This window comes from Gekko japonicus, unplaced genomic scaffold (genome assembly GCF_001447785.1).
Source record: "Gekko japonicus isolate JY-2015 unplaced genomic scaffold, Gekko_japonicus_V1.1 scaffold64, whole genome shotgun sequence".
Lineage (NCBI taxonomy): Eukaryota > Metazoa > Chordata > Lepidosauria > Squamata > Gekkonidae > Gekko > Gekko japonicus.
In genome coordinates this window covers 1,274,772-1,299,569 of record NW_015170277.1, presented here as the reverse complement: position 1 = coordinate 1,299,569, position 24,798 = coordinate 1,274,772, and the positions used below count along the sequence as shown (strand labels likewise).

Sequence of the window (24,798 nt, the reverse complement as noted above, 5' to 3'; positions counted from 1 at the left end):
GAGCTGTGTGGCTTAGTGGTTAGAGTGTCAGACTAGGATCTAGGAAACCCGGGTTCAGATTCCCATTTTGCCATGGAAGTTTGCTGGGTGACTTTGGGCCAGTCACACGCTCTCAGCTTAACCTACCTCACAGGACTGTTGTGAGGGTAGAATGGAGAGGAGGAGAACAATGTAGTCTGCACTGAGTCCTCATCAGGGAGAAGGGTGGGGTATAAATTAAGTAAACAAATAAGCGATATCAGTGGCACGTTACCTGGCTGCAGCCGGTTTCCATGTTCTATGTGCCTGCTTTCCAAATTCCACCATACGGCTGATCTAATATAACAATTCTTCCTGGTTAAAAAAAAATCAAAAGAAAGAGAGATAGGGTTACATTCCCCCCCACCCTTTTTATTCTGTGCAGCACGCTTTCTTCTTTTTAAAAACAGAGATAGTCACTGAGTGATAGGTCTTCTGATCTGTCTGGTTCATCTTTCCTTTCCTCTTTGCCTGCCTCGCTGTGCCTTTAAGTGGTGTGGTTTGGCTTTGCGTGGGCCGTGCATGTGTGCCTGGGAAGCCAGAAAACCAAGCAGCTGCAGCGCAAAGAGAAGGGTGTCTTCCGTAAGAGAGTTCCCACCATGCCTGCGTGCTGCAGTTTGAAGAATGTGTGTGAATACGAGACTTCCAAAGTGGTGCGCATTCAGAGTGTTTACTACGGGAGCATCAAGTGGGCTATCCACTCTGTCGTCTTCTTGTATGTCTGGTAAGTTGAAAAGAACAAAGTTGACCGTTGAAAATAGGCCAAAGGTTTGAGCAGACCGGGGAAGCTGGTGTGGGTTGCAATCGTTCCACGTAACGCCTGCCAGAATCAATGGGATTTGCGTCTCTGAACATGCTGCGGCCAGATTGTCAGAAGTCCTCATTGACCAGAACTCTGAAATAGTACCCAAAGTATCAGCATAAGCCATCTGGTAAAGTAAATTGAAGTAAACAAAAGGGAGTCCTATGGCTCCTCAAAGACTGATTGAAATACGAGCCTTGAGCTTTCATTCCAAACTGAACAATAATAACTGTTAAGGCGCCATGGGTTCTTTTTGCTCTGGGCTCACAGCACGACTGCTGCAGAAGTTTAAGTGGATGTATTGCCTTAAAGTTAAGTCATTATTGTGTTTATTTGAACCCACTGTGTCGCTGTCTTTAGTCCAAAGAACGAGGCTGTGAGGCGGGTTGGGAGAGCCCTTTGCTCAAGATCAGCCAACAAACCTTGTGTCTGGGGCTCTCTGGTTGAAGCTCAGTGTGTTAACCTCTCCAGCGTACTGACAACTCGTGAGCAATGCTCCCTCTAAGTTGTGCAGTCTTGTGAGCAAAAATTCTACTTTGTGAGCTGCTGGCATTCAAGCGGTGAGCGAGCCATTTAGCTACTGCATAACTTAGTTTGCTCTGGAGCCCTCCTTCCTAAGCTAGGACAAAAATGTGTGATCCGGAGGAGAAACAACTGTGAGCTAGGTCACACTAACTCAGCTTAGAGGGAACACTGCTCATGAGATACTTGTGTGTGATAAATTCAGGTGGGTAGCTACGTTGGTCTGAAGCAGCAGGACAAAGTTTGCATCCAGTGGTGCCTTTAAGAACCAACCAAGTTTAATTCTGGTTATAAGCTTTCGTGTGCAGTCACACACTTCTTCAGATACACTGAAACAAGACTTCCTCAACCTTTACATCTAGGGGGAGAGAGAGAGAGTAGGGTTAAGTGCCAAGTGAGAAATCGGCCCCAATGTGCATAAGTAACCGAGCAATAAGAATAGCTAAGACTGAATTAAAGCAGTTGGTAAGACCTGCGAATAGCAGCAAAATATTATTTCACTACACATGCTATACCCAGAATTAAAGGTGCCACTGGACTCAAACTTAGTTCTCGCATCTGTTTGTTAACTCTCTTATTATCTGTATGCTGATTTGCCGCTATTCACAGGTCTTACCAGCTGCTTTGATCCCGTTTTAGCTATAAGTGCATTCAGTGCAATTTTAGCTATAAGTGCACTAAGTGGCCATAAGTGCACTCGGGCCAGGCTTGAGGCCTGATGCCGATGCAGCAACCAGCGGACCCAACAAACAGTCTGTTTTCATTCATGTACTGATTGCAAACATAGACGTGCATTGCTATTGATGATACATGCTGTCCTTGTGGACTGTAGCCATTTTCACACCACATTCCATTTCCCTGGGGAGGGGTTATGTTAATCCGCCCGAGGTCTCCTCCTGCGTGACCAAAAGGAATAAACCACCTCTTGTGGTGACCTTGTGGCCAATAACAGACCAAAGGTTCACCAGGTGTTCTCCACCTGCCCAATCCAGACATTTCTGTCAGCCAATAGAATCCAAGCTGTCTGTTGGCGGCAACTGCAAAGGAATTGGTGATAGTGGTCCACATGGTGCCATTCTCGTAGTGTATTAATTGGTCCAGTCCTCTGAAATGCAGATTTATCTCTGACGTGTATCATTTGGCATTTGGTTAACAGGAGAAGTGTCTTCCAGACAAGTTCAGCATTGTCCGCTTGACACTTGACATTTCTACCCACGCGTGAAGGGTCTTGTGATGTAACTTTCCATCCTTAAAGGGATGCTTGCCACATTAAGGAAGGGGAAATGTATCCTTCCTTAATCTGTCACAAAACAGATTAACAAAAATTAAATATATATTATATATATATTAGGAGCCGTGTTGGCTCAGAGCTTAAGACACTGAGCTGCAGACTGGAAGGTCTGTAGGTCAGCAGTTCGAGACCCGAGTGCCGCGTGACGGAGCGAGCTCCTGTCTCTGGCCCCAGCTCCTGCCAACCTAGCAGTTCAAAAGCAAGAAATTGCAAGTAGATAAATAGGTACCGCTGTGGTGGGAAGGTAACAGCGTTCCGTGCACCTCGGCATCTAGTCATACCAGCCACCTGACCACGGAAACGTCTTCGGACAGGGCTGGCTCTTCGGCTTGGAAACGGAGATGAGCACCGCATCCCTAGAGTCGGATTCGACTATAAGCATTTCATTTTAAAATCTCCATCTGTCTGAGAGAACTAAGGGGACCAGTTGCAAAAGTCTACAGGGATCTGGCCATTCTTGTTTTCCTTCTCTGGGCAGTTAGCATGTACTCAGTAGATGGTCAGAAGGGGGGAGCCACTCTAAGTCTCAGTTCCCTGTCTGCAAAAGGGGAATTAAAAGAACCTACCAAACATTATCATGAAGAATGAGGTTGGCAACTTACATCCTCCCCCTTCCTGTCATCTCTTCAAGCGTCGTACTGATTGCCGACAAACGCTATCAAAAGAGGGATGCTGTCATCAGTTCGGTGCATACAAAAGTGAAAGGGGTGGCCCAGACCGAACAGAGAATCTACGACACAGCAGAATACACTGTCCCCATGCAGGTGAGTCTCTTTTTCCTGCCGCGTCACAAGTAGCCACTTTTTACTGTCTTGTTTAGAGTGTCTCTGCTTCCTTTCTTCCGTTATGGGCTTCAAGGGGGTATGCCCAGAAGGGTTCCCACAGCATCTCCTGTGCAGGTATTGATCAGAGCTACTTAGCTTCAGCAGGGTCTCTGTGCCTTTCAGCTGTATACTGTTGGACCCATCTGGATCCACAAAGCAGCTTATCAACAGAGTTATCCAGCAAAGCAAAAAAAAAAAAAAAAGGTCAAATGTTGAAATTAAGCAAGGTCCAGGAGGTCAGCTGTGTTGGTCAGGAGCAGTAGAACAAATTTAGAGTCCAGTCAGGCACCTTTAAGACCAACAAAGGTTTATTCAAGCTTTCGTGTGCCAGGCACGCTTTTTCAAATAAAACAGCTTAAAACATCTTCATCATGTTGCCTGTTAAATTGCTGTTCAGCCTCTGTCTATAAGTTTGAACTCTACCTTCCACGATTTGAAGAAATGATCTTCCACGGCAGGGGTGTCAAACATGCAGCCCGGGGGCTGGATCAGGCCCCCGGAGGGCTTCCATCAGGCCCACAGTGGAACCGGCCATCTCCTGCTTCCAGTTCTGCTGCTGCTGCTGCAGCATCATAGTTTGCTTCGCCAGACTCTCTCAATCACTCAGCCATTTCATGTTTTGACCTGGGTCCTGGACTCATGAGATTTCTGTGGTGAATGTCAATAAATCAAAAGTAGGTTTGCAGCTTACAGAGCTAATGTTTTTTATTTTAAGTAAAAAAAATCTCTGTGTTTGTGTCCTTTATAAAGTTTATATCTCCGCTACCTGGCATTACATTTTATGACACACATGACCCAGCCAACAAGGCCTCATTTATGTCAGATCCTCATAACAAATAAGTTCGACACCCCTGTTCTAGGGTATTAACTGTATTAAACTCATTCTCTTCCCGCTCTGTCTTTTGTCTCTCCTCCCCATCCACCCATGTAGGGAATAGATTCCTTCTTTGTGGTAACGAACATCATCATGACCGAAAACCAAATCCAGGGACTTTGCCCTGAGGTAACTGCATTTTTGCAAGCCATCTTATCCTTTGTGTAAAGACAAACTAACTCTTTGGAAACAGTCCTCATCAGCAGAAGATTTTTAATTAGTGTCTTATCACTGTGGGGATTCTACGCAAGTGAACCTTGAGTCATCTTTTCCCAGTTTCTTTATGTAACTGGGTAAAATGTGGACAAGTAAGGACTTGTGCAGCCATCTTTCCCTGCAGCCTTTGTTCATCTTGAATCTTCTGGCTCTGGCGACTGGTGAGATGCATCCAGTGCCGTGCCTAATTCCACACGTCTGCATGCTTGTGGAACAAAACTGTCCATCTAGTGATTGGTGTAGGCTTCAGTAGCTATAGAATCCCTACTTTCCTTTTATTTTTTTAAATAAATCAAGGTTCTAAATTTTTATGTGGTATCCGGTCCGAGACAACATGGGGTGGTGTTATGTACTGAGCCTAAGCCTTTCCTCTAGCTGTGCCTAGAACGGGCTGAGCTTGCTTCTCCAGAACAATAGCTCGCCTGGATCCAGGAACTAACCGATAGATAAGCAGTGTAATGTAAATAGCCATTCACTGGGAGTGTGTGTGTGTTGGGTGTGGCGTTTTGCATGCTTATAAGCAGGGCTCCAGCCCTGCTAGTTTTGTCATGTAGTTTGCTGAAATCACTGAATAAACTAGGGCTGATCACTGCAATGCATCTAGAACCCAGCAGGGGTCATTTCGTGGAAAAAGAGGTGCAGGAGCTAATTAGCATAACTCATTAGCATAACTTATTTGTGTATGCCACACCCCCTAACATCACCGGAAGAATGTCAGAAAGCAACACCCACCACTCAGGCTCCACTGAACTGTTTTGGATTGCTAGCTATTGGGGGGAGGAACGTGCAGATCTATCCTCACAGAGGAGGGAGAGCTTGTACCTGAATAAAACTTGATCTTAAAGGTGCCACTGGACTGTTTTGGACCGGGGGGGCGGGGGAGGGGGCTCTGCAGCTTACCTGGCTGCTTCTTGCTCTGACTGAGGGCTGCTGGGAGCAGGGGGCGGGCCTTGTTGCATGTGCCCGCCCCCTGGGCTCTTTACTGCCGGAGCTCCGCTCCTGTGCGCTCCTGCAGGAAATGACCCCTGGAACCCAGTATTTAATAGGTGGCATCTTCTGGAATGTCAGAAACTGGGATGAGAAAGACCTCCTATTTTGCACCCTTCTTTGCCTTCTCCCTTGGCTGAACAGACCACCTGTCCCCAATGTCTGTCCTTTCAAAGAGTACAGGAACATGAGGACTGCCTTGCTGGATCAGATCCAAGGCCCCTCTCCCTTGTCCATTCAGCGCTCTGCTTACACAAGAAAGTGAAGCATCTTGTCCTCCCTTTAATGTGCTTCAGTCAATCATCCACCTTGTTCCTTCCACGGCAATGTGTCAGCAGTATTCTCCGTACACCCTGACCTGGATAGCCCAGACAAGCCCGATCTCGTCATATCTCAGAAGCTAAGACGGGCCAACCCTGGCAAGTACTTGGAAGGGAGACCTCCAAGGAATACCAGGGCTCAGGATGCAGAGGCAGGCAATAGGAAGCCACCTCTGAAAACATTGTAGCCCCACTGGGGGTTGCCAGAAGTCAACATGGCTTTCAGGCTCGCAAGCACATACAGACACACACACCCAAATACGACTCCCCCAACCCCCCAATATTCTCCATACTTGGCCAGGGTGGACTGGCCATCTAAGTTAGAGAGAAATTTCCCAGTGGGTTGCCACTGTAGCAGGCGGCTGGTGGCCTCAAGCCAGCAGAGCCAAGCCCTACCTGCTCTGCCAATGACTTGGGGACTACTTGTCTGAGACCTTTTCACCACAACACTTGGTGTCAGTCCACAAATTGTTTCCTCAAGTGCAGGGGCCAGTTAGTTGGAGAAGGCAGTAGGTGAGCTCAGAGATCATTTCCTGCGGGAGCACACTGGAGTGGAGCTCCGGCAATAAGGAGCCCAGGAGGCAGGCACATGCAACAAGCCCCGTCCCCTGCTCCCAGCAGCCCTCAGTTGGCCCACGAGGAGCAAGAAGCAGCCAGGTAAGTTGCAGAGCCCCCCCCCCCCCAGCCTTCATGTACAAGCTCTCCCTCCTCTTTGGGGGCAGATCTGCGCGTCCCCCCCGTAGCTAGCAATCCAAAACAGTCCAGTGGAGCCTGAGCGGTGGGTGTTGCCTTTTTACACACTTCCGGCGATGTCAGGGGGTGTGGCATATGCAAATAAGTTATGCTAATGAGCTCCTGCACCTCTTTTCTACGAAATGACCCCTGGGTGAGCTAATGCCCATGACTGGCCCCATACTGCTGAGCAGCACGGTCTTGTAGCTCCACAGGGGCCCACTCAAGGGCCGTTTTCACTTTCCTGTCCTCTCCTGGTCTTGGCCCACTGGAAGGTAGGTGAGGGGAGATGGAAGCCTGAACTAAAACATCTTCCAAAGCTCGATATTCATGCGTATGTTAGTAGACTGACCTTCCCGTCCCTCTCTTCTGCTTAGTTTCCCATCGCCAAAGCGGTTTGCTCTACCGACAGGAGCTGTGCAAAAGGCCGTATGGACCCCCAGAGTAACGGTAAGTGGATTTTATCTTGTAAATCAGAGGTTCCCAAACTTATTTGGCCTACCACCCCCTTTTCAGAAAAAAAATTACTCATCCCCCCCTGGAAATCTACCTTCAAGAAGTGGACAAAAAGGTTGAACAGAAAAAAGCCCACAGGAAAAAAGCCCACAGAGAAAACCCCACAGTCATAAATGCTCACAGGAAAAAAGCCCACGTGGAAAAATGCCCACATGGAAATAAGCCCACATGGAAAAAAGCTCATACACATAAAAGCCCACACGGAAAAATACCATGTAAAACGCCATAGATATTTATAATGGTGGATAAACATTCATCTCCACCTGTGGGAATGAACAGGTATTACCTATCTTATATATATAATTCTCTTGATGTATTGGCCATTTCCAGCTCTCCCACTGGCTGTGCAGTGAGTCCACCACAATCCACTTGTAGCGTCCACCACGATCCACGCAGCCAGGCAGGCCAAGACAGGCCCAGAGCAGCAGCAGCAGCAGCTGAAGGCCTGAAGCCAGAGGCCAGCAGCAGCCACCACAAAATAGCCCAGCAGCAACACCAGCCTTACAAGGGTGCACATGCATTTGCAATTTGTAAATGCATGGCTGTGATTGGCTGTGGGCACCCCTCTCCACCACCACCTCCCTCCCTGATCCCAGGGAAGACCGGGAGAAAGCAGGAAAAAGCTGCTTTAGATAGGTTCTGGACTCTTCTTTCTTTATGCTTTCACCACCCCCTTATTTTTATTCAACGCCCCCCAATTGCACCCAAGGCCCCTACCGTCCACCTGGATCGTTCCAGCGCCCCCCAGGGGGCGGTATTGCGCACTTTGGGAATCAATGTTGTAAATGCTTTGAAGGAGTTTCCTCTTCTATTGCATCTCTGAGTGACAAAGCAAACTGCCCACCATGCATGATCTTCCACCCGCAGTCTTCAGCCACAGGGGAAAGTGAGGCGAACAGACTTGAGCAGTGCCCCCAAATGAACAGAGCCTGAGCCCTAGAAGAGCCCTCCCATGGTATTTCCCCCCAGCATCTAGTATTCAAACATATACTTCTCTGGTACATTGAAGCTCCATTTAACAGTGAAGATGCCATTACACTAGTAGAGGTAATGGGGTGCGGTGGACTAGGACCGGGGTGAGACAGGCAGTGCTCCCTCTAAACTGTGGAGTCTTGTGAGCAAAAATTCTCCTTTGTGAGCTACCGGCATTAAAGTTGTGAGCGAGCGATTTGGCCACTGCATAAATTAGTTTGCTCTGGAGCCATCCCTTCCTGAGCTAAAGCAAAAATTGTGTGAGCTGGAGGCTAAAGAACTGTGAGCTAGCTCACACGAACTCAGCTTAGAGGGAACACTGGAGACCGGCCCCAGCCACGATGCTCACAAAGTGATCTTGGGCCAGTCAGTTTCTTTCAGCCTGGCCCTACCACACAGGGTCACCGTGAGGGTAAAGCAAAGGAGGAGAAAACCATTTACTTACATTATTCATAGTCCACCTTTCTCACTTGGACTCAAGGTAGATTATACAGAGTGAGTCAATACAATCAACGGATGGCACATTCAGTGAACAGTGCAGTACGATTAGGGTTTTACAACCAACCAGAAGTCTAAGAGAAAGAACCGAAGCAAAGTGTAAGTATCAGTATGACACATTAAATGATCCAACATTCCATAGTGGGATCCCAGTTTCAACGACCACAGTCCCTAATAATTTTTCTAAATAAGCTTGTGAATCATTTAGTGCAGTGCAAGTCTATTAAAGTAAAATTAAAGGTTCCCTTGCTCGAAAGCCAGTCGAATCCGACTCTAGGGTTGCGGTGCTCATCTCCGTTTCCAAGCCGAAGAGCCAGCACTGTCCGAAGACGTTTCCGTGGTCATGTGGCTGGCATGACTAAACACCAAGGCGCACGGAACGCTGTCCCCTTCCCACCGAAGTGGTACCTCTTTATCTACTTGCAATTTCTTGCTTTCGAACTGCTAGGTTGGCAGGAGCTGGAACTAGAGATGGGAGATCACTCCATCATGCGGCACCCAGGTCTCGAACTGCTGAACTACTGACCTTCCACAGCCTGCAGTTCAGCGTCTATTGCCTGTGTAGAAAAGCCCTCTTGAATAACTGGGCTCCTTGGAGGAAAACTGAGATTAAAAATATGCTAAATTAATATACTGAGTGAAAGCTCCATTATTCTCTTGGTCATGGAATTGACTTTTACAGATATATTGCCTATTAGCAAGTGGGGAATCTTGGGACATTTTAAGGATTAACAGAATTTGGCTCTGGCATAAGGTTCGTGTGTGATAGTTTACTGAAAGAATGGGGTGGCCACTGGCCAGGCAGTCGATCTTATCCAGCCTATAGGGTAATGAAATTTCTGCTTCTTCTAGTGGGAATAAACCAGACAAACCCCAAGACCGTGTCCCTTGAATAAAAGCTGTGTTCTCCTCCTTACAGGAATTCAGACAGGCAGATGTGTGAAGTATAATGCCACCGTTAAGACGTGCGAGGTCACGGCCTGGTGTCCGGTAGAGTCCATCAAAAGCACTCCAAAGTAAGGCCTTTTTGTTTACTTTTCATAAACGAACTATCACTCACTGTTCTTTTTTTAATACTCTACATGTTGATCACTCACACTGTCCCAGGCCTGGTGAGAACAGGAGGCCTATCGGATGTTACCAGGGGTCATCTCGTAGAAAAAGAGGTGCAGGAGCTCATTAGCACAACTCATTAGCATAACTTATTTGCATATGCCACGCCCCCTGACATCACCGGAACTGTGTCAGAAGGCAACACCCACCACTCAGGATCCACTGGACAGTATTAGATTGGTAGCTCTTGGGGAGGGGGGGAAGGAACATATAGATCTGCCCTCGCAGAGGAGGGAGAGCTTGTACCTGAATAAACCTTGGTCTTAAAGGTGCCACTGGACTATTTTGGACCAGGGGGGCTCTGCAACTTACCTGGCTGCTTCTTGCTCTGACTGAGGGCTGCTGGGAGCAGGGGGTGGGGCTTGTTGCATGTGCCCGCCCCCTGGGCTCTTTACTGCCGGAGCTCCGCTCCTGTGCACTCCTGCAGGAAATGACCCCTGGATGTCACTAGATCTCCAGTAATAGCTGCAAATCCCATCAACAGTTCCTGGGAACAACCCATTCCCTGCTTCCAAATGTGTCAGCTTTAGATGGTGTGTGCCTGGATTTCCTTCCCTTTCTTTTTGCAGAATCACAGAGCGAGGGAGGGAGGGAGGAGTTGGGGTCTGCAGTTAAAAGTTTTAATTGTGGCAAGACAATTGTGTAAATAATTTTAAAAACCTGTGGATGCCACCCACACAACATCACGTGAGGTTTCCATATTAATTAGGCCAAAAAAAGTGGGTTTTGCTTGTAGACGCAGAGTGCATAGAGAATACACAAATAAATAAAATGGGTGAGGGGGAACCAGTGCAGAGGGAATGTGTGTGACTGCAGAATCAACCCTTAAGGCTTGACTCCTCGGATTCTCTGGAGCAAGCGGTCCGTGCAGAAAGGGTCAGAGTTATACATGTCATGGCTTTTCCAATGCTCTGTCGGTCCCTATTTTCTGGAACCTGTTTGTCACGGGTCCTGGCTCCGCTGAGGCTGACTATTCCTCAGATGGGGAAGAGGCACGGAGCAACCCAGCCTCCTCTGGAGTCAGCTCAGAAGAGGAACCTTTACCAGCACCTGAGGGAGAAGAGGCCCCAGCATCTGCGCAGGAGGGGTAGCAAGGCGAAGAGCCTGAGGTGCAGTCGGAGGGAGAGCCCGGTCCAGAGCCTGGCCCAGCACACCCAGTGGGAGACACCTCGAGGCCAGAGTCCCCACCTGGCTCACCCGAATGTCCCAGGTGCAGGGCACGCCAGCGTCTGAATGTGCAAGAGAGAAGGAGGAGTGCCAGACTCCTGCTGCTGCAAAGGCAACCTGAGGGGCTTTGAGTCTTTGCAGATTCCCTCCCAGGGAAGGGAGGCTCCGTCATAAGCAACCACGCTCACCTGCCTCAGTGCGGATGCAACCGTGCGATCTCGGACCTTGTCCCGGCTGCCAGCCTCCGTTCCTTGCTCCCGAAAACTCAGACTGATTTCCTGGCATTCTGACCCTCGTCTCTGTTTCTCGGCTTGCTTTTGGACTGCGCATCCAGCTTTCAGTGAAGTGTATCCTTGGCCAGACCCAGAACTCTGTTCCTGGAAAATCATGGTATCAACTTTGTCCCCTTTGGGAGATGCTTTGTTAATGTCTTTAGTATTAGCATTGAAATCACGGTTGCCGACCTCCAGGTGGACCCTGGAAATCTCCTGGAATTATAATGGATATCCAGACTACAGAGATTAGTTCTCCAGGAGCCAGCGTGGTGTAGTGGTTAAAGTGTCAGCCTAGGGTCTGGGAAACCCAGGTTCAAATCCCCACTCTGCCATGGACGCTTGCTGGGTGACCTTGGGCCAGTCACACACTCTCAGCCTAACCTACCTCCCAGGGTTGTTGTGAGGATAAAACGGAAGGAAGGAGAGCGATGTAAATCGCTTTGGGTCCCCCTTTGGGGAGAAAGGCAGGATACAAATAAATGAAATACAAAACAAACAAGGGACAAACTGGCTGCTTTGGAGGGTGGATTTTATGGCATTATACCCCTCTGAGCTCCTGTCCTTCCCCTCCCTAAACCCCACCCTCCATAGGCTCCACCCCCAAATCTCCAGGGATTTCCCAACCTGTAGTTGGCAAGCCTAGTTGTAGTTCTCGAGGGTTCAGTTTCCAGCATCAAAGCCTCTAGAACAGCAGTCTCCCACAGCCCTTTGTGACTGCTGCCCACCATTCTGTCTCCTGGTGCCCACTTGCTTCTAGAAATTGGCATGGGGGAGCAAATCCAACGGTTCTCTAATGCAGCAAAAAGCTGAGGAGCTTCAGGTCACTGCTTCCCAGCTGATGGCCTAGCAAAGCACGGAATTAATTCCAGGCAGGCGTATTACAGCTTTATGCCTTTGGCTCGGACACAGACACAGACTTGTTTATGTATTTGGGATTGGCAGCTTTATCCCCGAGACTGTGCAGAAAGCCAACTGTCCCCTTTCTTTGGAAACAGAAACCCGACAGTGTTCTTCCTCCCCAGAGCAAAGAGCCAGTTCTCTCCACACACACACTCCCCCCATAGCAGCCGTTTTGTGGTGGCACCGTCTAGCCTTTCTCTAAATTCCAAAAGTGCCCTCAGGCTCAACAATGTTGGGGACCCCTGCTCAAGAAAGCATGCCGGTGAATCCATCTGGACTCGAGTGCCGATGCAAGTAGATGCATGCACCAGAACACTTAACGGCACCAGCGCGGTTCACCGCCTGCCATTTCGCACTGGAAATGCTGGGGCGTGTCTTCAGTGGTCGAAAATGCTTTGCAGGAACATTATGCTTTTACTGGTGTATCATTAGTCCAAGAACCGTCAGACCCTGGGCTTTTAAAACAGTGGTGGAAAAACCATTATGGAATGCACATGACGTATGCAGCGCACAGCAGGTGGGGAAGACACTTCAGTAATGTGGAGTGGAGGGGAAAGGGCTCCTGATCCTTGGTGTGGGATTAGGTGTGTTACAAGTGTGGTGTATTCAATTCAATATAAACTGACCGTGAATTCACTCATTGGGACACCATGCAAAGCATCGTCCTGGGCAAGGATCCTAATTCCTCAATTCCTATTGGTAGCCCAGGTAGAGCCGACCAATCACCTAACATCCAGTTCCCGGATAGGGAACGTCAGTGATTGGACTATATCTTTACAATCCTATTGGTTTCAATGTACAGTAGGGTGTGGCTACAGTAGCCCGGGATAGTTTAAGAGAAGCCCAGCTACTATGCAAATATTGTTCTGGTAGTTCTGTTTCAAGTTGTGTTAAGCGTTGCTCATTAAAAGCTGAAATCATTCTCTGACTCTTTGTTAAGTAGCCGACTTAACAACAAGCACGTCCCTGTTTCCACCTGTGAAATGTTGGAGGGCACAGCCTTTCCAGCTAACCCTTGAATTTTGTGATGTGCCGTTGCAACCTTAAACAAGAAGGAACTTGTCTGAAATCCTTCTCCTTCTAGGCCTGCTATTCTGAGGAGTGCTGAAAATTTCACCGTCCTCATCAAAAACAACATCCACTTCCCCAGATTTAATTATACAACGTAAGTACAAAACGTTCTGGAACTTTGAAACAGGACTGGTGTTTTTTTTTAAAAAAAGGGTACAATAATATTGTGACAAAAAAGGGTGCCCCTGGCCATTCCACTCACGCCAGTGGCTTGACGTTCCGTAGACAGCCCTTGCATGGGGCTGACTTCTTTGTAACGAGAGAAAGCATCGGAGACTTGTGGTTTCTTTCTTTCTTTTTTAATATATCTTTATTATTTTCCAGTTCAACAGAACAAACAAATCCAAACAAAACAAACAAAACAGGGATCCTTCTCCTATTACAACTTGAATTCCAATCAAGATGGTTCATATATTCTCAGCTACATCCATAATTTTAGATATAAAGTCTCACCTGCAAGGAAGTTCTTCTCTTTTCCAGAATTTTGCCAATAAGATCCTTGCTGCAGTTAGTAAGTGTAACACCAAATATTTTTGAGATTTCTGCAAATTATCAGGTAGAATATTAAGTAGGAAAATTTGAGGATCCAAGGGAATCTGTAAATTGGTTATTTGGGATATTATCATATGGATCGGCTTCCAATATTTTTTAGTTTCAGTACATGTCCACCAAGCATGGTAGAAGGAGCCCACTTTAAACTTACATTTCCAACATATTTTAGAAAAAGAGGGGTAAATTCGTGCCAGTCTGTCAGGTGTTAAATACCAACGATGAAACATTTTGAATACATTTTCTTTAGGCTTGCCAAGTCCCCCTGGGGGGCTGGGAAATCCCCGCCCAAGAGGCCCGTTACCCACCGCCGGCGGATCTGGCCCCAGGGGGAACCCTACCCCCAAAGCACGCGACGTGCCCGGTGTCAGCACGTCACCCGGAAGTGACGCAGTCACGTTGGGGGCGGGGCTGTGGTCATCCGAGGGAAATCTATGGTTTTCCCTCGGATGATTGTGGCCCCGCCCCCGGCGTGCCCGACGTGGTTCCGGGTGACGTGGTTGCGGCACGTGCACTTTGCGCGCACTCCCGGAACAAACAGCGGGGACTTGGCAACCCTAATTTTCAAATCTTTCATATTTAACCAGACCTTCTCCCACACTTATTCAGTTCCATAGAGTGTCCTATATTCCTGGCCCATGCTATCATCGGTACTTTTACAGTCTCATCTTACATCTTATAATCTAACAAAAGAGAGTATATTTTTCGAATCAGTTTACTTTCAGGGCCAGTCAGCAGTTTATCAAGTTCCGACATTTTTGGGGTAAAACCTGTTTGTTTATCTCTGGAATACCTAGAGACTTGTGGTTTCTTTACAGTCTGTTTATAGTTAATTCATGTCATGATATTCCCCATTACTCGGTACGGGTGTGAATGTTGGACAATGAAGAAAGCGGACAGGAAGTTGAGTCATTTGAAATGTGGTGGTGGAGGAAAGTTTTACGGATCCTGTGACAAGCCAAAAAGACAAATAAATGAGTTCTTGATCAGACCAAGCCTGAACTCTCCCTAAAAGCTAAAATGACTAAATTGAAGCTATCATACTTTGGTCACATGACAAGAGTCACTAGAAAAGACAATAATGCTAGGTAAAGTTGGAGGCAGCAGAGGAAGACCCCCAACATGAGACAGGTTGACTCGATACAGGAAGCCACGACCCTCCGTTTGCAAGGCCTGAGCAAGGCTGTTCACAATAGGACATTTTGGAGGCCATTCATTCATAGGGACTCCATGAGTTGGAAGCGACTTGAGGACCCTTCACACCCACACGCCCACACAAATGAGCAGCGGCTTGCTTTAGGAGCCTAAACAGGTAATACAACTGCTCAGGGCTTTTTTTTGTAGAAAAAGCCCAGCAGGAACTCATTAGCATAATAGGCCATACCCAACAGCAGGAACTCATTAGCATATTAGGCCACACCCTGACAGCACAGCTCATTTGGTTATTAGGCCACACCCCCATGTTACCAGAAGTGTGGTCATCCAGCCACACCCACCTTTTGCTTCTTATTCTCTTTACCTTGTTTGTGGTCAAAACCCATGGCTTTTTGCATGTTAGGCCACACACCCCGAATTGTAGCCAATCCTAATGAGTTTCTGCTGTTGGGTATGGCCTATTATACTAATGAGTTCCTGCTGGGCGTGGCCAACTTGGGAGCCAGCCGGAACTCCGTTCCTGTGCGTTCCTGCCCAAAAATAGCCCTGTAAACTGCTGATCCTGAGCCAGATTCCAAGAAAGATCTCTGGCACTGTCTATTGAAATTCAAACAACTTGAAGATGTCTCTGCTTTCCCCCAAGTGGTTAGGAGTGCAGACTCTAATCTGGGAGAACCGGATTCCCCACTCCTCCACATGCCGCTGCTGGTGTGACCTTGGGTCAGTCACAAGTTCTCTCAGAGCTGTTCTGGAAAGAGCAGTTCTCGAAAAAGCTCCCTCAGCCCCACCTATCTCACAGGGTGTCTGTTGTGGGGAGGGGAAGGGAAAGGAGACTGTAAGCTGAGACACCTTCGGATAGTGTAAAAAGGTAAAGGTAAAGGTTCCCTTGCTCGAAAGCCAGTCGAATCCGACTCTAGGGTTGCGGTGCTCATCTCCGTTTCAAAGCCGAAGAGCCAGTGCTGTCCAAAGACGTTTCCGTGGTCATGTGGCCGGCATGACTAAACACCAAGGTGCACGGAACGCTGTTACCTTCCCACTGAAGTGGTCCCTATTTATCTACTTGCAATTTCTTGCTTTCGAACTGCTAGGTTGGCAGGAGCTGGAACTAGAGACAGGAGCTCACCCCGTCTTGCGGCACCCGGGTCTTGAACTGCTGAACTACTGACTTTCCACAGCCTGCAGTTCAGCGTCTTAACCACTTGAGCCACCGCAGCTCCTTAATAGTGTAGAGTGGGATATAAATTCAATCTGTTCTTCTTCTTTATTTGGCATGATATTCCAAAGAGGGGAGAGACAGTTCCCCCCTTTAAAGGCTTTGACTTTTATTGCCCACCAGCTTATGCAAAAACAGTAATCCTCTAGGAGTGTCTAGTAACTGAGTGCAGAAACAAAATTAAGAGATGGTTTTCCAGTTGTTTTTAATTTTTTTTGAAATGCTGAAGGAATCCATAGAGATAGAAAAAGGAAATATGGAGTGTTTGTTTTTTTAAAAAACAATTTGCTTCAAGAAAATATAACATTTTATACAATTTAGTTTTGTATTACTTGTTGAATTAAAAACTTTTTTTTTTGGGGGGGGGTGTCCCTGCAGAAGAAACATTTCACCAGAATTCAATATCTCCTGCACGTACAACAAAATCTCTGCTCCGTATTGCCCCATCTTCCGCCTGGGAGATATTCTCCAAGAAGCAGGAGAAATTTTTTCAGAGGTGGCCATTCAGGTAGGTGACATTTCTCCTTAAAAAAAAACAAAACACAATACTCGTGAGTGCTCTGTGGTTCCTAGCAGCTGAATTCTAAAATGTGAATGTAACTTGTTTCTCTCAAAAAGGTATTTGACTACTTACTGGTTTTCCAGGCAGGAGTTCTGTAGCATCTTGAAGATAAGCCCGTCTTTATTTTAGCATAAGCATTTTTAGTCTAGAGGCTACTTTGTCAGATGTTCCGTGGATTGTAGTCCACAGAAGCTTACACTAGAATAAAACGCTGTTAGTCTTGGAGGTGCTTCATAAGGTTGCCATCCTCCAGGTGGCGGCTGGATATCTCCTGGGATTACAATTGATCTCCTGCTGACGCATATCAGTTCACCTGAAGAAAATGGCCACTTTGGAAGGTGGTCTCTATGGCATTATATCCCACTGAATTTCCCCCCTCTGCAAACCCTGCCTTCCTCATCAGGGTTGCCAGCCTCCAGGTGGGGCCTGGAGATCTCCCGCTGGCAGAGATCAGCTCCCCTGGAGAAAATGGCTGCTTTGAATGGTTATGGCCTTGTACTATGCCGAGGCCCCTCCCCACCACAAACCCCGCCCTCTCCTGGATCCACCCCCAAAGTCTCCAGGTCTTTTCCAACCTGGACCTGGCAACCCTATTCCTCAGGCTCCACCCTGCCAAATCTGCAGGTATTTCCCAACCAGGAGCGGCAGGGCTGGCTCACCCGCTAGGTGAACTAGGCATTCGCCTTGGGCGCCGGGCCCTGGATGGGGCGGGTGGCAGGCACTGGATGGGGCGCCGAAGTTTGCCTCCCCCCTCCAAAAGCCTGCACGCTGCCTAAGTGCGCCGCCAAAGTTTGCCTCCACCCTGCTCTGCTGCCAAAGCAGCCGCGTCCCCAGCCAGCCAGCCCCGCGTCCCCCGTGCCCGAGCCCTGCATGGGGTGCTGAACTGCACCTCCCCCCTTGTCCTCCACGCCCTCCGTCTGGGCTCTGCCTAGGGAGCTGCTCGATGGAGTCCTCTCCGCTGCCACCTCCTCCGGCCAACCCGCTCAGCCTCCTCTTCCCGGTTCCACGGCATCCTTTCCCCACCAGGACAGCAGCCCCCGCAGGCTCCGGAGATCTGCAGGGCCGCTGGGGGGGGGAGTTTCCAGCCCTCTCCTTCCTGACCTCAGCCTTCTCCCCCAGGCTCGTTGGCCGCTCTCTCGCTGCTCCCCTCCCTCCTGGGGGCCCTCCAGAGAGCCCTCTCCCCGCGCCTGGCCTTGAGCTGCAGATGGAGGTGCCGGATGCGTGGGCGGCGGCGCTGCTGCGTTTGGCTGGGCCCGGCCGTTGATGGGAGGCAGCCGAGGGTCACCATCCGCCGTGGCGCTCTGCAGCTGTTCCGGGCTGGCCAGGTCTTGGGCCACCTCTGCCGGGCGGAGGCTCGCCGGCAGGATGCAGAAGCAGCCAAGGGGAGCCGGTGGCGGATGAGTGAGTGAGAGAGGCAGCGACCGGGACGGGGAGGGTGTGGGAAGGCTGGCTGACCGACCACGGGCCAGCTGTGTCTCTGCCAGTTTGGTGTAGTGGTTAAGTGCACGGACTCTAATCTAGGAGAACCGGGTTTGATTCCCCACGCCTCCACTTGCAGCTGCTGGATGACCTTGGGCAACCCATAGTTCTATCAGAGCTGTTCTCTCAAGGACAGTTCTAGAAAGAGCTCTCTCAGCCCCACCTACCTCACAGGGTGTTTGTTGTGGGGAGGGGAAGGGAAAGGAGTTTGTAACCCACTCTGAGACTCCGAGTGAGGGGCGGGGTATAAATCTAATCTCATCTCATCATTCTTCTACTGGGAAATTCATACAGAACGGACCAATTGGTATCAATGTCAGTGTGCCAGCTCTCACATCTTGTTGGTGAAACCCCACTCCCCCCTTTTTTTAAGCAATTGTACCTCTTGCTGTCTCATTCAAGGGAGGCATTGTGGGTATCGAGATCAACTGGGATTGCAACCTGGACCGATGGCTCCATCGCTGTAGCCCCAAGTATGGCTTCCGGCGTCTGGATGACAAAAAAGCCAGTGAGGCCTTATACCCTGGCTACAACTTCAGGTAGGGATGTCATTGAACCTCCTGCCACCGGGAACGTCTACTTACCCATATGGCAGACACACCACAATTACAAATCCGGGACAGGAGGAAATGGATGCACCCGCTGTGTGTAGCTTTATTAATTTTTCCCTCCAGTGTGCAACAGAGTTTGGAAAAGTCTGCTCAGGAGACTATGGCAATGCAACACAGTCTGTTCTGAATTAGATCAAGATGGGTTGCCGCAAGGCTCTTTTTGTAGAAAAAGCCCAGCAGGAACTCATTAGCATAATAGGCCACACCCAACAGCAGAACTCATCAGCATATTAGACCACACCCCTAACAGCACAGCTCATTAGCACATTAGGCCGCACCCCTATGTTACCAGAAGTGTGGTCATCCAGCCACACCCACCTTTTGCTGCTTCTTCTGTTTACCTTGTTTGTTGTCAAAACACAGGGCTTTTTTGTAGCAAGAACTCCTTTGCATGTTAGGCCACACACCCCTAATGAAGCCAATCCTAATGAGTTTCTGCTGTTGAGTGTGGCCTGTTATGCTAATGAGTTCCTGCTGGGCGTGGCCAACTCGGGAGCCAGCCGGAACTCTGTTCCTGTGTGTCCCCGCCCAAAAATAGCCCTGGTTGCCGTGTTAATTTTTTTGGTAGCAGTAGAAAAGAGCAAGAGTCCAGGAGCGCCTTCAAGACTAACAACCTTTGTGGCAGGGGACGAGCTTCCGTGAGTCACTACTCACTTCTTCAGGTACAGCTAGAAAGTGAGTCTGTCTGAAATCACTGCACTCTCCAAGATAGAAGGACAGATGGACTCACATTCTAGCTGTATCCGAAGAAGTGAGCGGTGACTCACAAAAGCTCACACCCTGCCACAAATTTAGTTTGTCTTTAAGGTGCTACTGGACTCTTGCTCTTTTCTACTGTTCTGGATTTAATGATAACATGTAGCATAAGAACATAACAGCAGCCATGTTGGATCAAACCAATGCCCATCTAGTCCAGCGTCTTGTTTCCAACTGTGGTCAGTCATATACCCCAGGGAAGCCCATAGTTACCTATTTGCTCCTAATATCTGCCAGTCAGAGGCATTCCATCCCTGACCCTGGACGTCTCATTCGACCATCATGGCTAATAGTCAGTGATAGACTTCCATACATTTGTCCAACCGCTTTTGAATACATCCAAGCCAGTGGCCATCAGCACATCTTGTAGTGGTGAGTTCCACAAGTCAATTGTGTGAATCAGTACTTCCTGTTATAAATCACTGGGGAAAGTCTGGGGGGGGGGGAAAGCTCACAGTATGAGGTGCTTTAGCTATGGCTGCTTATAGTTTACTTCTGTAAATCGCCCGAGACTGATGGGGGTGCGGCGGGGGGGGGGGGGTGTCGGGGTCTGGCCCTTCCAAAAATTTTCCCAGGGAGGACTCAGCCTCCCCCGGGTGAAAAGGCACTCTGAAAAGGATGGACCTGCCAGCTGCTGGCTTTAAAAGGTGGGAAACCCTTGCAGGGCTTTCCTTGTTTTCCCCACACCCCGTTTAGAAGCAGGGGGAAGTGAAAGGGAGCCCAGCCCCAGCCCCCCCCCCCCGAAAATTGGAAAGTCTACCCCCTTGCACAAAATCCCCCCTCAGTCTGTTCCATCGTAGAAAAAAAAGTACTACTTGACACAATTCATAATTATGGGGCTCGCTGCCAAAAGGAACAGTGATGGTCTAAAACCAAGACAAAATTTTAAAATATTTTACAGGGCCATAGCCAGGATCTTGTAATTCAGGGAGGCCCTTAAATAAGTTGGGGGGGGGGCAGTGACGTCACAAAATAAAAAAATAAAATAAAAAACAAAATTTTTAAAACTCACTTTTGCAGCGGTCACGGTCTGCTTGTCTATGCAGGGAAGCAAGCTGCGCTTGGGGAAGGGGTGGTGGTGGAGAGTCCTCCAGGTGGCCCAGAGAATTGGGGGACCTTGGCACTGCACAGAAGTCAGGGGGCCTTGGCAGGAAGTCAGGGGGCCAGGCCCCGAAATGCCCCACTGTAGCTACGGGTGATGTTTTACACAAAGTGCATGAACCATATAGACCCATGAACAGTTTGACTGTGAAATATTACTGTAAGCTGCCTTGTAAGTTGCCTTGAACCACAAGGAAAGGCAGGGAATACGTGATTTAATAAATACATAAATAAACAGAACTTCTGTGTATGGAGACAATGTACCGCTGTGTTCCAGAAGCTGGGTCAAACTGAGCAGGATAACTCTTGCCATTGTATTGTGCTCGTGAACTTTTGGCATTTGGCTGGCCACTGAATACTGGGCTACACTGAATTGCGGTCTTTTCCAGCAAGGGCACGTGGCCCCTCCCCAGAGTTCATCCTGCAATAAATACAAGTCTAGCATCGATCTGAAATACATGCACATTTGCCCTATTTGCATAATTAGTTCAGGTCACCAATCGGCCACAGAGTTTTATGGGCTTTTGATCATTACAGCTTGGATATGCTCAGAAAACTGCATCATTTTGGTAATCTTGAAAAACAGTGAAACTAGAAGCATTTGCCGATTTCTGTCATCGAGGACCATGATGCTGTAGCAGTTGAAGACATCCTCAGTCACTCCCAACCAATGCTCCCTCTAAGCTGTGGAGTCTTGGGAGCAAAGATTCTACTTTGCGAGCTACTGGCGTTAAAGCTGTGTGCAAGCGATTTGGCTGCTGCATAAAATAGTTTGCTCTGGAGCCCTCCTTCCTGAGCGAAGACGAAAATGTGCGAGCCAGAGGCTAAAACACTGTGAGCTAGCTCACACTGACTCAGCTTAGAGGGAACACTGGTCCCAACCGGCTGTGGCAATGCTTTTGGCTGATCTCTTCTAATCTAACTGTATGGCAAAAGCGGTCATCAGGCTTCCACAATTAGGCAGGACAGGCTCCAGGTAGCTGTCACTCAGTGCAAATATACGCCTTGGTGTAGTGGTTAGGAGTGCGGACTCTAATCTGGGAGAACCGGGTTTGATTCCCCACCCCTCCACGTGCAGCTGCTGGTGTGGCTTTGGGTCAGTTACAAGTTATTTCAGAGCTGTTCTCTGTAATAAGGCTTAACAAGCATTGCTGTTCTTTCTTCATGGCACTATGCACTTTCTTGGTTTTATAACCTGGATTTGAACGTAATTCACGAATTGTAAAGTGTTCCTTGGAATGTTATTTGGAATTTTTGATACTATAGATGACTGAATGGAATACATGCATTTATATGGACTTTAATATAGATGGAATTCTTTACATGAATTAGACAGGGAATATCATTTAATGTTTTCATCCTTATTTATTTATTTTTATTTATACATTCAACTTGATATCCCGCTCGAACCCCTTGTCTAGGGGTCTCTGAGCGGCTTACAGATTTTTGGTGCTAATCACCATTCTTCCCTAACTAGGGCCACAGTATATATATGGGGATGGGACACCCTACCTGCACCCCTATGGTGGTAGTTGTTGTAGTTGTTGCTTTTTCGTCAGCTCGGCTCGGGTCAGGTCTCTGGACTGGCGGGCGTTCTTCTTTTCCCAGCGTTTCGGTAGTGGAGGTCTTCATTCTAAGGCGCGCGGCTCCGCCTGCTTCCGGCCCAGCAACGTCCTTTTCGGCTCCGCTTGAGCCGGTGCTCAGCGTCGTCGCACGCCACCTTTTTTTCTTAACGGCAGCACTCGATGTATTCTCCCTCGGCCACCAGGGATCGCTCGACCACGCTCCTCCAATTGCACCCGCCTGCTGCCGCAATGCCACGCTGCCACGCCGTCCACACCGAGTCAATGCTCGCCGCCGTCGTCGTCTTCAACTAACCACAACTAATTTTGTTTTTTATTTTATTTTTTAATTTTGTGACGTCAGTGCCCCCTCGACTTATTTAAGGGCCTCCCTGAATTACAAGATCCTGGCTACGGCCCTGTAAAATATTTTAAAATTTTGTCTTGGTTTTAGACCATCACTTAATTTTGTTATGGCTGCTTTTTGGCTTTGTTTAATTTCCACTAGAATAGTCAAAGGAGCTGTGGTGGCTCAAGTGCTTAAGACGCTGAACTGCAGGCTGTGGAAGGTCGGTAGTTCAGCAGTTCGAGACCTGGGTGCCGCATGATGGAGTGAGCTCCCATCTATGGTTCCAGCTCCTGCCAACCTAGCAGTTCGAAAGCAAGAAATTGCAAGTAGATAAATAGGTACCACTTAGGTGGGAAGGTAACAGCGTTCCGTGCGCCTTGGTGTTTAGTCATGCCGGCCACATGACCACGGAAACGTCTTCAGACAGCGCTGGCTCTTCGGCTTTGAAATGGAGATGAGCACCACAACCCTAGAGTTGGATTTGACTGGCTTTCGAGCAAGGGAACCTTTACCTTTTAGAATAGTCAAAAATGTCTTCCGTTGTCCTGACCTGGATAGCCCAGGCAAGTCCAACCTCGTCAGACCTCAGAAGCTAAGCAGGGTCGACTCTGGCAAGTATTTGGATGGGAGACCTCCAAAGAATACCAGGGCCGGGGCGCAGAAGCAGGCAATAGCAAGCCACCTCTCTGAATATCCTCCAGGCCCCCAGTAGAGGTCAGTCACCAGAGGTCGCCATGACTTCCAGGTGTGCGCACACGCACGCACATATAAAAAAATACAAAAAGAGTCCCACGTTTAGGATAAAAGCCCAGCTTATGCATGCAGGGAAATGAGGTGACAATGGGGTTGCCCCGCTTCACGTGGGGCCTGGAGATCTCCTGAAATTACAGCTGATTCCTCAGACTACAGAGATCAGTTCCCCTGGAGAAAAGAGTTTGCTTTGAGGGGGGAAGTTTATGGCATTATACCTTGCAGAGGGTCCCTCCCTTCCCCAATCCTCCACCTGCTCCAGGGCTCCACCACCAAAGTCTCCAGGAATTTCTCAGCCAAGAGTTGGCAACTGACGAAGGGAGCTTTGACCCCCCCAAAAAAAGCTCATACCCTCCCCCCAAATTAATTAGAATAGTTTTCTTTATAGAGTCTGGGTTCCATCTTGTTGTAGAAAGCATTTTGCCAGCCAGATTTAAAAATGAAGGCTTCCAGCCGGGTAGAAAAGAGGACTGTTGCTACTGCTATAACTATTAATACAGTGTTCATGGAGAGCATTTAAGCCAGCATAATACAGAAGGCTTTTGCACCTAGTTAAAAAAGTTAAACAAGACTGGCTTGCTCCTAATACAAACACTTGAAATGGAACCAGAAGATACTTTGAAGAAAATAAAAAAGAAGTTAAGCATTGGTTTCCTCCTAACATAACACTGAGCTGTATCGAGAGGATTACTCCTGAGGAAGATTGGGATGAAATTGAGAATGATGGACTTTTCCTTGTAACATTGTAAAGTTTTATATATAATACTAGGAGCAAAGATCGTTGTGGAGGAATACAATGAGCCCTAGCATGGCGTGATGGAGGCACCCCCAGTCTCCTGATTTCTCCCCCTGTGCGATCCCCCGGAGTCGGGGGGGGGGCAAAGGAGTGGCTGGGTGACCTCCAGCAACCTCGGGCCGGCGGCGCACCACCCCCACCCAGTGAGAGGCTAGCCAGCTGCATGTAGTCAGTGGCGGCAGCAGGATCGGGCGTGGCCAGAGGCAGCCCCCACGCGCTGGAGTGGGTGGTGTTGCCGTCATTCAGGCGCAGGGCAGCCGGGAGCCTGTAGCCAGGCTCGGGTGGCGGCAGCAGGATCGGGGCAAACCCACAGCCCTCCCCCCCGCTGGAGCGGCTGGGCCGCCCGTCGTCAGATCGCACGGAGGCTGGGTGGCCGCGGCAGGCTTGGGCCACGGCCCCCCTGTCACAGTGTTTGCTTGTTTGTTGTATTTCCTTCTGAACCTACCAAGCAAAGAGAAGAGGTCTGCTCTGCTAGTTCTCTACCTGCATGGAATTCTTTAAAAAAATATATGGAGAAATATTTAAAGCTGGAATTCTACTCCCCGCCCCTCCTGAAGTCTCAAGTGGTACAGTTCAAGCTCAGGGTTTTGGTGGCTTGTTGTCCCACATGTCTAACCCAGGCCTAACAGGCACCGCACGCTTTGTGTACATGGATTGTGAGAAAGGACGAGAGCATCCATCTAGCAGGAATCTAGGGTTGTCAACCTCCAGGTGGTGGCTGGAGATCTCCTGGGATTACAATTGATCTCCAGGCGACAGAGATCAGTTCACCTGGAGGAAATGGCCACTTTGGAAGGTGGACTCAGTGGCATTATAG

At 48.7% G+C, this 24,798-nt stretch overlaps 1 protein-coding gene across 1 annotated transcript in view; it reads left to right on the top strand.

The window, feature by feature from the left end:
• The first annotated feature begins 617 nt into the window (after positions 1-617).
• P2RX7 (purinergic receptor P2X, ligand gated ion channel, 7) overlaps positions 618-24,798 on the top strand; it is a 32,043-nt gene continuing 7,862 nt past the window's right edge. The window contains exons 1-8 of the mRNA XM_015417670.1: positions 618-742; positions 3,265-3,397; positions 4,389-4,460; positions 6,964-7,036; positions 9,492-9,588; positions 13,112-13,192; positions 16,394-16,523; positions 18,459-18,595. Of these exons, the coding sequence (XP_015273156.1) occupies positions 618-742; positions 3,265-3,397; positions 4,389-4,460; positions 6,964-7,036; positions 9,492-9,588; positions 13,112-13,192; positions 16,394-16,523; positions 18,459-18,595 (848 nt within the window). The remainder of the gene's footprint in view (positions 743-3,264; positions 3,398-4,388; positions 4,461-6,963; positions 7,037-9,491; positions 9,589-13,111; positions 13,193-16,393; positions 16,524-18,458; positions 18,596-24,798) is intronic.